General features: G+C 34.0%; 1 protein-coding gene across 16 annotated transcripts in view; it reads left to right on the top strand.

Annotated features, from left to right (window-relative positions):
- Window positions 1-17,273, top strand: part of LOC137431202 (pleckstrin homology domain-containing family A member 7) — a 322,395-nt gene that overhangs the window by 258,219 nt on the left and 46,903 nt on the right. For all 16 annotated transcript variants that reach the window (XM_078781655.1, XM_078781650.1, XM_078781654.1 and 13 more), the window contains one exon: window positions 16,493-16,656. In XM_078781655.1, the coding sequence (XP_078637781.1) occupies window positions 16,493-16,656 (164 nt within the window). The remainder of the gene's footprint in view (window positions 1-16,492; window positions 16,657-17,273) is intronic.

The raw sequence follows: 17,273 nt of genomic DNA on the forward strand, positions 1-17,273 counted from the left end.
CCTGAGACATTGCCCAGCCATACAGGTTGTTCGCATCATAATACATCAAGTAGGAGCTCTCTACCGATGGATCATAATTTGGAATGTACTTGTTATTTGCTTTAGCATATCTCTTTGAACAGACTTGTGAAATTCCTCCTCTCTTTGCCTTTTCAATCATCAAAAGCATATCAACATCGGTTATCAAATCCAAAGCTTGTTTTGTCATTTTTAACATCGCGCTCCAAGCCAATCCAGGAGCAGTGTAATAGTGAGCAGGATCCAATCCATATCCAGAATGACAGATTGTTCTGAAAGCCTCAAACACATCAGCCAACAAAAGCACATCAGTTTTGAGGTACAAATCGTGATACTCACCAAGATTCTTAATGTTATATTTTTTCCAAACATTTTGTGCGTGTACATAATCTTTATCAGATATATGACTATTATTTAATTTGTTATAGAAATTTTCTTTTAAAGGAAGTTGTGTTTCATTGAATCTCTCAAATGAGTCCATATAGTCATAGGGGTAAATTCCCTTTTGTGTTAGAAAATCTTTATCTAAAAAATACTCTGAAAGACATGGAAACTCTTTTAGATTTTGAACCAAGTTAGCCAATGGACTTGCCATGAATTTTAATGTATCAAGAAATCTGATATGAGTAATAGGAGATGTGTGAATTGTTTTTGTGAATGAAATGTATTTCTGATCCGTGTTTGGAATTGCTGAGATACTTCCAGAAGTCTTTGAGAGTTCCTTGATAAATAGATGTGTATCATAATGAGCGTTGTTATGAAGAAAGACAGGAATGAAAGAGGGGAGTTGATAATTAATATGACAACTTTGATGAGCCGGACCTCTATATTTACCAGTGAGATGACAATGGTCTCTAACCTTTAGACCTTTACCAATTTTCTCCTCACAAATATGACAGACATTGTTTTTTATAAATTCCCTTTTTTCTTTACTTGTTAAGGACATTGGTTTATTGGTTTCTCTCATTATCTTGGTTAATCGAACACAGTCTTTTTCTAGTCGTTTCACAAACTCCTCTGGGGTATTTGAGCCTCTATACATCTCTAACTTGTAATATTTATCACCAACGGATGATTTGATATAATAACAAAAACCACAAGGAGTATGTTTTTGATATTTATTTGTGTATGATTCTTTTGGATCTGGAGAAGCAGTATCAATTTTTTCTAAAATACTTTCAAAATCAGCATATATAACAAATGGATGTTTTATTGTTTTCTTTTCATCTTTGAATGTGATCTTTGAGCCTTTTTTAGGCATGTTGATTACCGTTGATTTATGTTCACCACAATAATTTGAATGTTTATCTAATCTTTCTTGTGTATGGAAGAAGTTAAGACAACGCATACAAATATATATTTTATTTGTTCTTTTACATACTTGTGGTTTTATTAATTTTGTAATATCTTTGATGTATGTATAATGTGAATTTTCCTCTGAATTAAAATATAGAAGATTAATATGAGTTTGTTTACAATTGTCAGAAAGCTTTAAAACCTGAATGTTATTTGTTTCTGTTAGACCATAAACATTAACTGATAAATTATTTATCTTTTCAAATTTAGGAATATCATTTAAAGTCATCGGAAACTTTAGATCTTTCGTATTTAATGTATTCTCATATTTTTTATAATGAGATACTCTTTCATCATGAAAATGTGGAGGATGTAAGTGTGCTAAAATAGACCAGAGAAAACATTTATTGTCTTTATTTTTGATATTGATAACTGCTTTTCTATTTTTGATAACACTGGGTAAATCAATGTAAGAAGAAGCTTTTAGAGGATCTGATTTAAGAATATGAATGTCTATGTAAATAATTTTTCCTATATTGAATCCACTTCCTACGATTGAATTATCCACATCTTGCTCTTGTTTAATGAGTTCATCATAGACTCCTGATGTTTTAAAATCTTGATATGAAGATATAAAGTGTGGCTCAGTTCTCATGTATGGTGTATCTATAACTCCTTTATCCTTTGTCATTTCTAATTTTACCCCCATATAAAATTTAAGTGGTTTCATTTCTTTTAGTGTTTTTTCAATCAATGTTTGAACAGCAGGTTTGACTATTTCTACAGCATCAACTATAGACTTTGGTTCGGGAGGTTTGAAGTTAAAGATTCGAATCCTGATATGTCTTTTGAAAGCACCATCAGTATTTTTAATAGTAAACAATTTTGACAAGTGTTTGTTAGTTTTAAGATGGGCTTTAAACCCCTTCTTGAGGATGGTTGTTTTACAGACCTTACAATGTTTTGTTTTAGGTGGAAGAGGGGAAAGTTTGTTAAGAATGTTGTATGTATGTTTTGCGGTGAGAATATGTTGTTTATAATATTTTACTTCCTTCTCGCAAGTATCACAATAAACCATATTTATAGCGTGAGAAAACGTGGTGTTTTATATACATCACTGTGCTTAAAATAAAACACTTTTGAGCTTTACAGCTCCGTTTTATATATATCGCTGTGCTTAAACTAAAACACTTTTTCACTCAGAATCATCTAAGTCATAACTATCACATGAATACTCAGAATCATACTCAGAGTCATCAATAAAGCTACTCTCATAACTATCATTTGAGCACAAACTATTAGTATCATAACTATCATCTGTGTTCAATGAAATACTATCATCACCATCGTCCGAGTTCAATGAAATACTATCATCACTATCGTCCGAGTTCAATGAAATACTATCATCACTATCGTCCGAGTTCAATGAAATAGTAAAATCTTCACTGCTGTAATGACTCATATTTAATTAGCAGAAAAAACCTTTCCATCTATACCAATATACTTTCTTTCATTAACGGATTCAATCTCTACATTTTTAATATCAAAAGTTATCTTTAAATAATCTCTAACTATCATAGAACGAAATGACATTTCACCAGAAATATTAACATCATTCATTTTACTTAGATCTACACCCTTTGGATTATTAAAGTAAATACAAATTTCTCCACGAGTATTGTTGATGGTCTTATCATTCTTTTTCAAAGTATCGTGGTCAATCACTTTTTCAAGCTTTGAATAAATTGCCAGGAGTAGAGGAGAAACTTTTGTTAGATTTACTTTAATGGATGTCTTTCCAGGTATAGTTAGAGCTCTTCCTTTAAATGAAATAGAGGGGCTCATGTTATTTTCCATAACTGGTTTTACCCAAAAATTTCCATATTTATCTTTGTTCAATTTAACATCTTTGACATATTTTTCTATATCTTTCACCGAAGTAGAGATTGATTGAAATTTGTCTTTTGTGCTTTGAAACATTGTATTTATTAATGAATAAACTTGCATTTAGTTTAAGTAAAAATTTACCACATAAATATGATAAGTTCTGAAGGATATTTAGAATTTCCAGACTCTCCATATGATAAATTAGAGAATTGTCCGGCTTGTGATAGAGTGGGGCTTAATGATGAGGATTCATATAAACAATGTTTATTCTGTGATTATATTCTAATTAATGATAATAAGAAATATAAAAAAACATATAACTCTTTTAAATTAGAACCAAAAATGAATTACTTTACAAGATTAATAAGAGAGATGAATGTTAAGCATTATGGTGATAATACACCATTTCTTACAAGGAAAGAGACTCTTTGTATTGAGGAAATGTATAAGGGTTTAATGATATTTATTATTCAAAATAATTTGAATGGAAATGTTAATACAAGATACTACATAAATAAAATAATGAATTATTTTGAAATTAAACCCGAACTCAGGATAAAATATAGAGTTTCTAAAATAGCTCAAAAAAAGTTGGATGACTTGTTTTCCAAATATATAAATGAATGATTTTTTACCTGTTTGGGAAAATAAGATAAAATTTAATAACCATAAAAACATTCCAAATTCATTGAGATGTCTAATAGTTGGTTCAAGCGGATGTGGAAAAACCTGTTTGCTTTTAAAGATGCTCCTTACCCCCAACTTTTTAGATTATGATATTTTAAAAAAATTTACGAAGTCAAGTTTTCAACCCGAGTATCAACTACTCTCACAGGGTTTTAATGCAGGTCTTAAAAAGGAAGACATTATCGGTTTATTTAAACTTCAAAACAAACGAAATGATTATAACATTGAGGATATAATACAACTATTTTGTGATACACAGAAACCTAAACCAAAACCCATAACTTGTATTCTCAGTGATAATACGGATGATATACCTTCACCTCAAGATTTAGATAAATCAAAAAAGAACCTCGTCATCTTTGATGATTGTGTTAATGAGAGAAACCAAACAGTAATGGATAGCTACTATACAAGAGGGAGACATTCTTCTTGTAATTGTATTTATCTTGGTCAGTCATATTTTCAACTCCCTCGACGCTCAATAAGAAACAATGCTAATACTTTTATTTTATTTAAGTTAAATTCAATAGATGTAAATAATTTTTGGAGAGATAATTGCTCTACGTTATGTAGTAAAAAAGAATTTGAAAATTATATGAAACACACGATTGGAAAATATAAATATATTGTTGTGAAACAAGATGAGATATTAAAGGATGTATTTTTATTTTAAACATAATTACATATATAAATGACAACAATTATTATTAACCTTGTGGGTAAATCTGCTTCTGGAAAGAACTTTCATAAATCTAAACTCTTGAATAGTAAAAATGAAAAGATTGTAAGTTTTTTTTAAAAACACCCTATGATTCGTTTTGTGAGTACTACAACCAGAGCAAAGCGACCAGGAGAAGTAGAAGGGAAAGATTATTACTACATTTCAATGGAGGAACATATGCGATTGAGGAACGAAGGTCAAATATTTGAGGAGGTCTCTCTTGGTTCTACAAAATATTCACATTGTAAGAGTGAGTTAAATAAAGTAAAATCTAATGGTCTTGGGATTTTAGAAACTAATCCTGAAGGAATGAGACAAATTATTAAACAATTGTGTGGTGATGGAGTTAAGATTTTATCATTCGGTTTTGATATCGATGAGGAGACTCAACGCAAACGTATGAAAAGCAGAGATACAAGTATTAGTGAAGAAGAAATAACAACTCGTATTAATACCAATAAAGAATTTGATGAAATATTTAAAGAAAAAGATTTATTTCAACACATTTACTATAATGATGAAGAAAAGGAAAATTTTCCCATTGACCTTTACAATTCATTAAATGATATTTTTCAATACTAAATGAATGCTGAAGAAAGAGCAAGAAAGTTTAAGGAACATCAAGAGTTGGTTTCAAAAGTTGTAAAGCAACAGGAAGAGATAAAGAAGAAACGGAGACAGAAACTAACTGGTGAAGAAGCCTTTGAAAGAAAACAAGAGAAATTTTTTAAACCGCTTTTAAAAACTCAACACCCTACAGTTCCCACGGTAGAATTTACTCCGAAAAAACTTCAAATGCTCAAAGATTTTAGTCAGATAACAAAACAAGAACTTGGAAAATTACAATATGATGATGAAGGATTATTTCGGAAACTTGAGGAGGTAAATCAACCACCTAATTATGTTGTGGAAGCTCTTCAAAACAATGAATATTCGGCGGGTTCAAAAACCAGAGCAGGTCTCATTCCAACAGAAGAACCAGCAGTGTTTCATCTTGTGGAAGAAAAGGTATTGATATTTAATGATGAATTGATGTTCTTGAGTTCTACTCAACCAAATGTTAAATTAACTCCAAGATTAATGTTTCTTCTAACAAACCCCGGATTCAGCGGTTCAAAATATTTTGAGGAACCACTTGATATGGAAAGAGAGGAAGATAGGGTATATATTGAGTTGCTAAATGCAGTTGATTATGGAGTTTCTGTTGCTGGTAAAAGTAAGAAGAATGAGAAGGAGAAACATATTATTGATGCTTTAAGTAAGCTTGGTTCGGGTGTTAGTTTTCTTCCAAATGACCCATCACAACTAGTTAATAGGCTATTATTGTTGTTAGGTAGTAAGAAGGCTGGAAACAACAATTGTTTTAATGAATCCTCAGCCATTTTAGATCAGTTGATGAACATGAAAATAATTAATAAATGTCAATACAAAGATATTTTATTAGATATTAAATAAGATGAGAAGCACAATTCTTAGTTTTAATTTCACAACGAGCGATTACACAGCTTCATTCCCTTACCCACTACAACTTGACCCCCTTACCTCATATGAGGCATCTTTGTTGTCAATGGAAACTTACAATACCCTTTTTAATATCACAGAGAAAAACAACAAGTTTAGTTATAATCCAGGAAGTGGATATAAAACTATAACCGTTTCACCTGGAGCTTATGAGATTTCTCAAATATCTTCAGAAGTCTCTCGCCTTATGAAAGAAAAAGGTGATGAACCAAAAAATATTGTAATAGATATTCAAAAACACACTTCAAAATCGACTATTAAACTTAAAAATAATTATAAAGTTGATTTCACGATTGAAAATTCGTTTAGAGAGCTATTGGGTTTCTCTTCATAAAAGATTGAAAATAACGGGACGTTTTACAGTGATAATGTTATCCAAATATCCTCCGGTATAAATTCAGTATTAATTCATTGTGATTTGATTGATGGTGCTTATAACGATGGAATAAGAACAAATACAATATTTTCATTCAGTGCATACTCAACCCCGATTGGTTATAAATTTAATATGGAACCAAAAAATCTTGTCTATTTACCTGTGTCAGGAAAAACCATATACAGAGTAAATTTTAGGATAACCGACCAAGATAATCGTATGATATCCTTTAATGATGAAATTATATCCATCAGAATTCACCTACGTGAAGTTTTTCAATAAATAAATAATGGTTATTGTGAGAAAACATGAGTTGGGAAAATATAAAATAATTACAGGGGAGGGCATGTACCTTTCACCATACTATACAAGGTATGTGGGTAAAGGATACTATAAACCTAAGAGACAACGAGGTGTAGGTCATCAATTTCGAAATAAAGGAGATGGGATAATTGATACTCTAATGGGTATTGGTTCAACCATCCTTAAACATAAAGACCTAATTGGTTCAACTGCTTCTGCCGTGGGCTCCGTTGCGGGTGCTATAAAGAGTATAAAAGATGCTCAAAAGGAGTCTCATAAATTACAAGCAATCAAAGAAATAAAAAAAGGTAAAACTATCTTCACAAGAACGACAAAAAATCATTAAAATACTTGGGTCAGGGTTTCAACGATTTTAATACTATATAAATACAAGTATGGAAGCGATTGATAGTATCTATGATTTGGATGATACAATTATCATTTCAAACTCCACAAAAAAGGAAGACTATTTTAAGGTAAATGCTATAACAGGAACAGACTGGAATTCAAACGGAACAAAAAGTTTTGAAATAAATAATCAACAAACTTACTTGAATATAGCTGATAGTTTCTTGCTGTGTAAATTTAAATTCACTAAGGCTGCGAATAATACTAATGCTACACTCGTAAATGATTTCTTCTGGAAAATGTTTGATAGTGTTCGCCTGTATATTGGAACACAAGAGGTTGAAGCGGTTGATTATGTCTCTGCTACATCTGAAATGATGAAATTTACACTATATTCGTTTGGTGATAGAATGGGTAAGGGAGCTGTTAAAAGGTTTTATTCCTGATATGTGAACGGGTACAAACACAGACCCTGGTTATAGTCAAAGGAAGGCAATGTATAATGATGACACAAAACCAGAGAATAGTTTTACCGTAGCAGTACCTCTGAAAGGTATATTTGGATTTTGTGAATTATGACAAAGTTTTGTATGGTCTTAAAATTAGATTTCAACTACAAAGGAATGGTAATGTAAATAGGTTGCTTTTTGGGGTTGAAAATGCTTTTGGAGACAACAATAAATTTGTTATTAATGATTTGTGTTGGTATATCAGTGAATATACTCCTAATCTTAAAACGGAAGAGATGTTAAATAGAAGACTTAACTCAAAGAAACCGCTAAATGTATCATACCTTAAAAGAAGATGTCAACACGTTAAACTGGAACACACTACCTACACTTGGAATTTGGGTGTTCTTCAAGGAAAGCCACGATACCTCTGGCTCATTTTTTAAAAACCAGATGGAGAGGACGGTACTAATAAGAATAATGCGCTGAGTGATAATGCTAAGGTGAAACAACTTCGGGTTTCTCTTGATGGCACATTTTATCCGCGAGATAGATTGGAAATTGATTGGGAAAAAAATGATTATGCGGAAGCCTACAAGTCCTACCAAAAGGTGTGTGAAAGTAATGGTAATAATGATCCTATTTTGGATATGGTTGCGTTTCAAAAACTTTATACAATCTACGCAATTGACCTGAGTTCTCAAAAGTAAACTATAAAGTCTAATCGAGTGGATAATTCTCTATACATTGAAAGAGGGGAGAGTGAAGAGGTTAATGCATATTGTTTGCTTTTGGAGGAAACAGAATTACAGATTAATACAGATAATGGTGTTATGATTAATATCACATAGGTTTTTTCTTATAAATAAATGGTTGGGGTATATGTTAATCAAATCAATCTTAATAAATTAACATCTTGTATTCAAAATCAAAAGCCTTGTATTATTAATGTTAATACAATTCAAAGAAAAGGAGCTGTAAGAATTGATGTTTTACTCACACACACACAAGTAAAAACACTAAATGATGTTGGATCTCTTAAAATTAAAATGACGAAACCTATGTTAAAGAAATATTCAATAGACGAGTCAAGAGGAGGATTTCTCCCGTTTCTAATTCCTTTATTTGCTGGTTTAAGTGTGGCGGGAGCATTGACTGGTGGTATTTCAGCAGCGGTAAAAACTGCTAACGAAAGGAAGGCACAACTAAAAGCTCAAAAAGAATTGGAAAGACATAACAAGGAGTTGGAGAAACAAATTAGTGGAAGTGGTGTAATTGTAGATTTTGCTCAAAAACTTGAAAGTCTACCTGATAAAGCTAGATTGTTGGTTAGAGATATGCTTTCCTCTATCGCTCAAGCGGGTGTTAAACTAACTAAACGGGGTAATGGATTGTATCTTTCTCATAAATAAATGGATAAATGGTTTAAACAATTTGGAAAGAATACAACGTCAAATATAGAACTTACTAAGTATTGTAAAACACTAAAAGTTGATAATGTGGTTATTTGTATGAGAGATGAATTAATACATATAAATAAGAATACAAAGAATATTATTATGAATTTAGACACACAGAATGGTTCTCATTGGGTTTGTATTCATAATAGTCAGGATAAATATTATTTTGATAGTTATGGTATGCCACCACCTGTTGAAGTAATACAATTCTTACAGAATGGTGTTTATCAAACATTTCAAGTTCAAGAAATTAATTCTAAATGTTGTGGTCAATTATGTTTATATGTATTATTTCAACTCAACAATAATTAAAATTTTTATGATATCATTTTTAATCTAATATAAATGACTTATGTTGGAAAAGATGGTTCTATCTTTGGAAAATCCTCTCAGGATATTGATTTATCAAATTATTATACAAAGGCACAGGCTGAACGACAAAAATATAGTGTAAGTAAAAATATTAATATGAAGAATACTTATAAATTAATCAATTATCCAAACCCTACAGATGCAAATGACTTGATTAGATTTAGTGATTTATCACAATATATATTTTTAAAGAAAACAGCACGTTTTGTTAAACAAGTAAAATTTACAACCACAACACCTGGTTATACTGACCATACACCTTTCCTCATTGAATTTAACTACCTGCTTACAATTGAATTTTATAAAGAAGGACATATAGTTAATATGCGAATTAATAAATGGGGATATGATATGCCTGATTTAGGGTATAATTTGTCTTTTTCAATAAACATAGAAGACCTACATGATTTGAATCAGTCTCGTAAAGAAGAATATTATCCACTTGGTGAGGATAAGGATTTATGTGGAAGTACAATTAATAAACAACAAATACATGGTTTTAAGAAAAGAAAAATATATGATAGTATAGCGATGGTTAGCATGACAAAGAAGGAAGGTCATGAGATAAGGATAGAAAGCCAAGGAATACAAACCAATTTGGTAGTGGGAAGATGGGGTGGTATTACCTGTCATAATATTAATCTCACATATATTTCTGATACATAAATGGCAGGAAGAAGACTACAAGAGAATTATAATTTTTGTATTCAAGGATACCTACAAGAAAAGGGTGCTCGGTATTACATACCTTATGATTTGGAGCATATACATGGGAATTTTGTCATTAAAAACTGGCCTTATACTGATATTGTTAAACCCACAAATAGAGACTTGTTTAAAATATTAAATAAAAATGAACTTCTCAAAGTTATGAAATATAAAACTCTTTTAGAAATCGTCAACAAATCTTATTGGTATCCTATTATGAGAAAAATAATTATAGATACAAGAATATCTCAAAATCCAGATGAGTATATGTATAATATTCTTTGGGGTTTAAACTCAAGGGTAGCAAGGGATGAGGAAGGAGTTGAAGAAGAGAAGGAGAAAAGAGAGAAAAGAGAGAAGGAGGAGAGGGAGAGGGAGGAGAAGGAGGAGAGGGAGAAAAAGGAGAAGGAGGAAGGAGAGAAAAGGGAGAAGGAGGAAAGAGAGAAAAGGGAGAAGGAGGAAAGAGAGAAAAAGAAGAAGAAGGAGGAGAGGGAAAAAAAGGAGAAGGAGGAGAGGGAGGAAAGGGAGCAAAGAGAGAGGGAGGAAAAATATAAAAAGATGGAAATCAGTGAGATTCGTAAAAGATTGAGTGTATTACAGCAAATAAATCAATCTCAACGCACCGAAGAGGAAATTAAAGAATTAACAACTCTTATGAAGATAATGGTTTCAAAAATAACAACGTCAATGTCTTCAATTTCAGGGAGGAGATTTAAACGAGAAAGTGGTGAAGAAGAAGAAGAAGAAGAAGGAAAAGATTATGTGATTGATGATGTTGGTGTCATTGACTTTAGTTAGTTTTTATTTGTAAATAAATGGAGGAGAGAGTGAAGGCATTCCTTAGGATTCTTTATGTTTTAAAAATTAAGATAGAAATGTATATGTTAAAAACCAAAAAGGTTTTGATACTCTGTCGGAATTTTTCTGATAAATAAATATGAGTTATTGTCTCAAATGTAAAAAGAAAACTAAATCTAAAAATATCTTATGTTAAAGCTAAAAATAATAGAGTTTATCAAAAAGGAATATGTCAATTGTGTGGCTCTAAAAAGTGCCAATTCATCTCACCTAAAAGAGGAGGAGATATACAAAAGTTTCTGTCAGGAAGTAAATTTACAACAACTGGAATTCCAGGGGAATTACACCTTCCAGGGTATTCTTTCTGTGGTCCAGGAACAAACCTGGATAAAAGATTAGATGAGGCTGACAATCCTAAACCTTGGTCTAAACCTACAAATAGGGTTGACGAAGTGTGTATGAAGCATGATATTGCTTATGGGAAAACCACTACGTTGACTGAAAAACATAAAGCCGACAGTGAAATGTTGTATAATTTGTCTTTGATACAAAATCCAACGTTGAGAGAGAAAGTTGATAGGTTTATTGTGAGAAATTTGATAAATGCTAAATTGAAACTTGGTCTTGGTTATTCCTCAAAAAACTATTAGGCTCTAATGATGTTATCAAGACTGAGGAGCTTTTGGCTGAAGAATTACACAAACCTATAATCACAAAGTTTAAAAGAAGGAAGGTTTATTCTAAATACACCGACCACATATGGTCCGCTGATTTAATTGAATTGAATAATGACAGGGGATACAGGTATGCTTTAACCGTTATTGATTTGAGGAGTAGATTTGCCTGGGTTGTCCCTTTAAAAAATAAAAGGGGTGATACTTTAATGTTAGCCTTTAAGCTAATATTTGATCGGGATAAAAGGAAACCAAAGAAGTTATGGACTGATGAGGGAACAGAGTTCTATAACAAAATATTCATGAAATTTCTGAAGGGGAAGGGTATTAAATTATACAGCACCTTTAATGAAGGAAAGGCAGTTGTTATTGAGCGTTTTAATCGTACTTTAAAAGAGAAATTATATAAAAAATTCACACAACTCGGTTCTCAAAAATGGGTGTATTTAATTCAGGATATTGTAGATAATTACAATAATACAGTTCATTCATCAACAAAATCAAAACCATTGGAAACATTTACAAAATTAGAATATGAAAAGGAGATTAATTTGAGAAAGCCCAAGTTTAAAGTTGGTGATATTGTTAGAATATACAAATGGAAAAGTCATTTTGAGAAAGGTTATACACAAAAATGGACTCGTGAATTATTTAAAATCATTGATGTAATGGATACAGTCCCTTGGACCTACAAATTATATGATTTAAATGGAGAAGAAATCTTGGGTTCATTTTACTCGCAAGAATTACAAAAAACACAAGTAAGCAGATAATACCCTTGAAAATAATAAATAAATAAATAAAATGTAATGGGGATACGTTTTTTAATCTGTGAACCCCAAACACAGAATCCCACAACTTTTTAGTTGGGGCTTAACTTTTGTGTGTGTATAATGGGGATACGTTTTTAAATCTGTGAACCCCAAACACAGAATCCCACAACTTTTTAGTTGGGGCTTAACTTTTGTGTGTGTATAATGGGGATACGTTTTTAAATCTGTGAACCCCAAACACAGAATCCCACAACTTTTTAGTTGGGGCTTAACTTTTGTGTGTGTATAATGGGGATACGTTTTTAAATCTGTGAACCCCAAACACAGAATCCCACAACTTTTCAGTTGGGGCTTAACTTTTGTGTGTGTGTGTATGTGTGAGTGAGTCATAATAATATACAAACCCTAACCCAACCCCATCCCTAACCCTACCCCATCCCTAACCCAAACCCATCCCTAACCCAAACCCATCCCTAACCCAACCCCATCCCTAACCCAACCCCATCCCTAACCCAACCCATCCCTAACCCAACCCCATCCCTAACCCAACCCCATCCCTAACCCAACCCCATCCCTAACCCAACCCCATCCCTAACCCAATCCCATCCCTAACCCAACCCCATCCCTAACCCAACACTAACCCAACCCCATCCCTAACCCAACCCATCCCCATCCCTAACCCTCACATTCAAAATCCCAACCCTAACCCAATCCCATCCCTAACCCAACCCCAACCCTAACCCTCACATTCAAAATCCCAACCCTAACCCAACCCCATCCCTAACCCAACCCCATCCCTAACCCTCACATTCAAAATCCCACCCAAACCCTAACATAATCTTTCTTTTCTTCTTTTTTTAAATACGTATTTCTTTTCTTTTTTTTTCCTCTTCCTCCAATTCTGTCTTTCAAGGCTTTCAAGTTTGAAGAAGTAGAAATGGGAAGAAAGAATTTTCCAGCATTTTCTTCCTCGAACTTTCTTGATATTGCTTAAATCAAGCGTCATTAAATAAAGAACATTGTTCATTGCTTTAGAATCCAAAGAGTCTCCAAGAGGAACCCCACAGGTAGAGTCTCCAAAATAAAACCAACTTTCCAAGTTCCCAAGGTATAACCACATTCCTGTTGAGCCTCCAAGATAGGTATCACATTCCGAGTCATCAAAACAAAACCCCCATTCCGAGTCTCCAAAAATATAACCATCTTTCCAAGTCCCCAAGGTAGAACCACAATTTTCAGAAATATTGGGGGTTTCCGTGATAAGTCTCACATAGTATAACTGCGGACCATCAGGGAAAACTTCCCTTTCCCAATTTTTTAGGGTTTCTATGATGTGTCTCACATAGTATAACTGCGGACCATCAGGGAGAATTCCCATTTCACAATTTTTTAGGGTTTCTATGATGTGTCTCACATAGTATAACTGCGGACCATCAGGGAGAATTCCCGTTTCCCAATTTTTTAGGGTTTCTATGATGTGTCTCACATAGTATAACTGCGGACCATCAGGGAGAACTCCCCTTTCCCAATTTTCAGAAATTTGTGGGTCTCCAATGTATGACTTGTATTCTGGCTCATCAAGGTAGAACTTGTTCAGTGGGTTTTGTTTTGATAACTCACAACAAGTATCATCATGGTAAAACTCTTTTTCAGGATTTTGTGGATCTCCAAGGTATAACTCTTTGGCTGGGTCATCAAGGTAGAACTCGTTCTGGGGGTCTTGGTTGTTCAAAATGTCTTCAAACAAAAAAATAACTTCATCCCAAGTTGTGTTAAAAGCAGAATTTTCATTTCGTATCTCAGATACAATTTCCTGTGAAAGAAAATAACAATGTATTAATTTAATACAATATTTTTATTTGTATAAATCAAGCTCTATGAATATTAAAATTAACTTTGTTAACTCTTACACGAGTCTCATCTAAAAAAAAAAATTTAAAATAAATAATTAAATAAATAATTAATTAAATAAATAAATAAATAAATAAATAAATAAACAAACTTACCTCCATTGATAAGAGGTTCGAGTCCAGTTCATCAATCTGAAGGTTGAGTTCTACACAGGTAGAACTCCAAGGAATAGCAAAGTTATCCCAATCCATTTCGGCATAGTAGTCCATTCTCAAGTGAAGCAGAAAGCGTGTTTGAAAAAGCCTGTGTGGTCGGTGCCTTTTATAAGGACTGGGTGTGTCATTTCCTGTGGAAATTCCCTGGGCGTGTCTTAACTGGAAATGATGTGATGGAAATTCCCTGAAAATGATGTAATGTATAACCTGGAAATGATACAATGCTGAAGAGTTTATAAAGTGGGTGGGACTTAACAAAGTGGGTGGGGCTTAGCAGAAGTGGGCGGAGCCTAACAAACTGGGTGGGGCTTAGTAAAAAAATGGGCGTGGCTTAACAAAAAGTGGGCGGGGCTTAGTATAAAGGTGGGCGTTGCTTAACAAAAAGTGGGCGTGGCTTACCAAAAAGTGGACGGAGCTTAACAAAAAGTGGGCAGAGCCTACCAAAAAGTGTGTGGCACTGGAGGCGCTCAAACAAGAACATTGAGGGAGGTTTACCATTTTATCTTAGCTCAGTTAAAATATCTTAATAAAGAACCAAACTCAAACATATTTTTTGTTAATATATTAGATGGTGAAGGGAGTGGCAAGAGAATTAAATTATTTCCCACGCATAAACAAATATTTGTAGGGTCGTTGTTTGAGTGGGTCAAAGATGATTCACCAGATGATATTAAGAGTAAAAGGTTAAAAGGTCCATAAGGTCAGAAGGATCACAGGTTCACACAGAAGGACCATTGTTTAAGTGGTCTAATGAATAAGGATAACATGTCAAAAGGTTAGAAGATTCGTAAAGAACAGGGTGAGAGAAATAGAGGTGTTTAGGGGCAATGAGGGAGGGGAAAAATTAACATGTAAGTCAATGGGAAAATGAGAGTGTCCCAGAAGCAACATATATACACTACTATGCTGCATCAGCCCAAAGTTGTACTCAAAATTTGTGGTTTCTTCAATCCATGCAGCTTTGCCTACCTTCGTCTTCTTCTTCTTTCATATGCAGCACATGGCTGCAGGTAGCATCGTTTTCTGGGGATGCACTGTGCCACTGATGCAGTTGTCCCCGTATGGTAGAGCAGGAAATGGGAATTTGGTCAGGTTGCCGGCAATAGCTCAGCTACTCTTCGCGAAGGACATTGTGGGAACTTAAACGTCCACCACTAATGCAGGCAGATGGGACGCCCAGTTTAATCGCCATTTTGTTTTCCGAGCCTGCATGAAGCAAGCCATGGAGCACGTGCTGGGCTGAATGAGACGTTTTCAAAGTACAGTTCTGTATACATGGAACGCTCTTAAAAGAGCGGACTGATGGATAATGTTCAATTGATCTGATAAGAATGGTATTAAAGGGAACAGGTGTAATTAAAAGTATTTTAAGATTGCAAGTAAAAGCATATATCGGCACGCTGTCAGCCATCGTTCTACCAGTAGAAGGCCTTTATGGGTTCATTCGCATATCATTTTGAGCATTTTTAAACTTTTCGTTTCTGAGAATTGGCAACACACGACTGAGCACATTTGAAGTTGAATAATAAGTAATTCAATTGATTATATATTCACATCTATGTCAGTCAGATGGCTTTTTAATTATTTCATTTCTGCTGTTTTGCCTCATAAATTCCTGCTGCACCTCTATGTGTCGCTTGTATTTGAGGCCCATTAAATGTGCCTTGACATTAGCAGTGTGGTTTTGCAGCAATATGATATAAAGTCTCATTACCTGTACCTCATGCATCACATTAAGGAGAATACATCACATGCAGACAGTGGGGAAAGGTGTGTAGAGAGGTATTCGAGACTCATTGTGCCTGGAGCTAGTTATAAGGCAATCGAGTCTGAAAGGAATTTTGATTGCTTTAAAATTAATAAGTCCACAAACCTTTCACGAGGTGGTGATTGATGTGTAAGTCTATGGTTTAGCTGTATCTTGGGTTTTTCATCAATGCATAATTCTGGTTGGGATTATACACTAAAGATAATTATAGCATATGAGACTGTGATAAGAAAATGGTGCAATGAACAAATAATATTACGTTCCCAGGTCGATTTCCGGTGAGCAGTCCTCCAGCCCTGTACAGTATGGTGGAGGTTGATGAGAGCGGAGGTTTTGCAGTGGACGGTGGCCTTTCTCACTCTGCCTCCCCACGTTTGCTCGAAGCCTCGATGCTTTACCACGAACTGTCCCCTCGGCGTGGCTTTTCTCGGGTGAGAAATCTGCCTACAAGCTGGCTCAAGGTTTAGCGTCACAATCTTTGAGGCATATGTATAAATACGGTATAGTATACGATTGTAACGGTTGGGATTATACTGTTACATTTGTGGGGGGTTGGGATACCTTAGTCCAGGTAGATTGTATAGATTAGTGTGCTCCGACTGTCATGAAGAAGAAGAAACCTCGATGTATCATAAGTAGGGAATTTGTGTAGACCGGATGTCTGGTAAGCTTGTATCTTCGTCCCCATCAGAGGGGTGGGGCTTGTTAATTAGCGAGGGATTATGGGTAATTGATTCCCTGTTTGTAATTGCCTCTGTAAGCTTTTCCTATGTTCCTTATGACACCGCACTTGACACCTAGCCAGAAATCGCCCATTAAACACACTGAATGAAATAAAACCCAACCGGAAACCAGGCATGAAGCATTACCGTGGATAACACAGACTTGGTGAGCGCACAAGACAGGCAGGGTCATGAGCCACGCCCCAAAGAGCAGTGATTGGCACAGAGGACTGGTAAGAAGGGACTACGGGATTGGTGAAGCAGGCACAGATGACGTCAGAGCCACGCACACAAAACCCTTAGACCAGCGGACATTTCCCCTCTCC

The sequence above is a fragment of the Myxine glutinosa genome, chromosome 7, assembly GCF_964187855.1.
Source record: "Myxine glutinosa chromosome 7, kmMyxGlut1.1, whole genome shotgun sequence".
Taxonomy (NCBI): Eukaryota; Metazoa; Chordata; class Myxini; order Myxiniformes; family Myxinidae; genus Myxine; species Myxine glutinosa.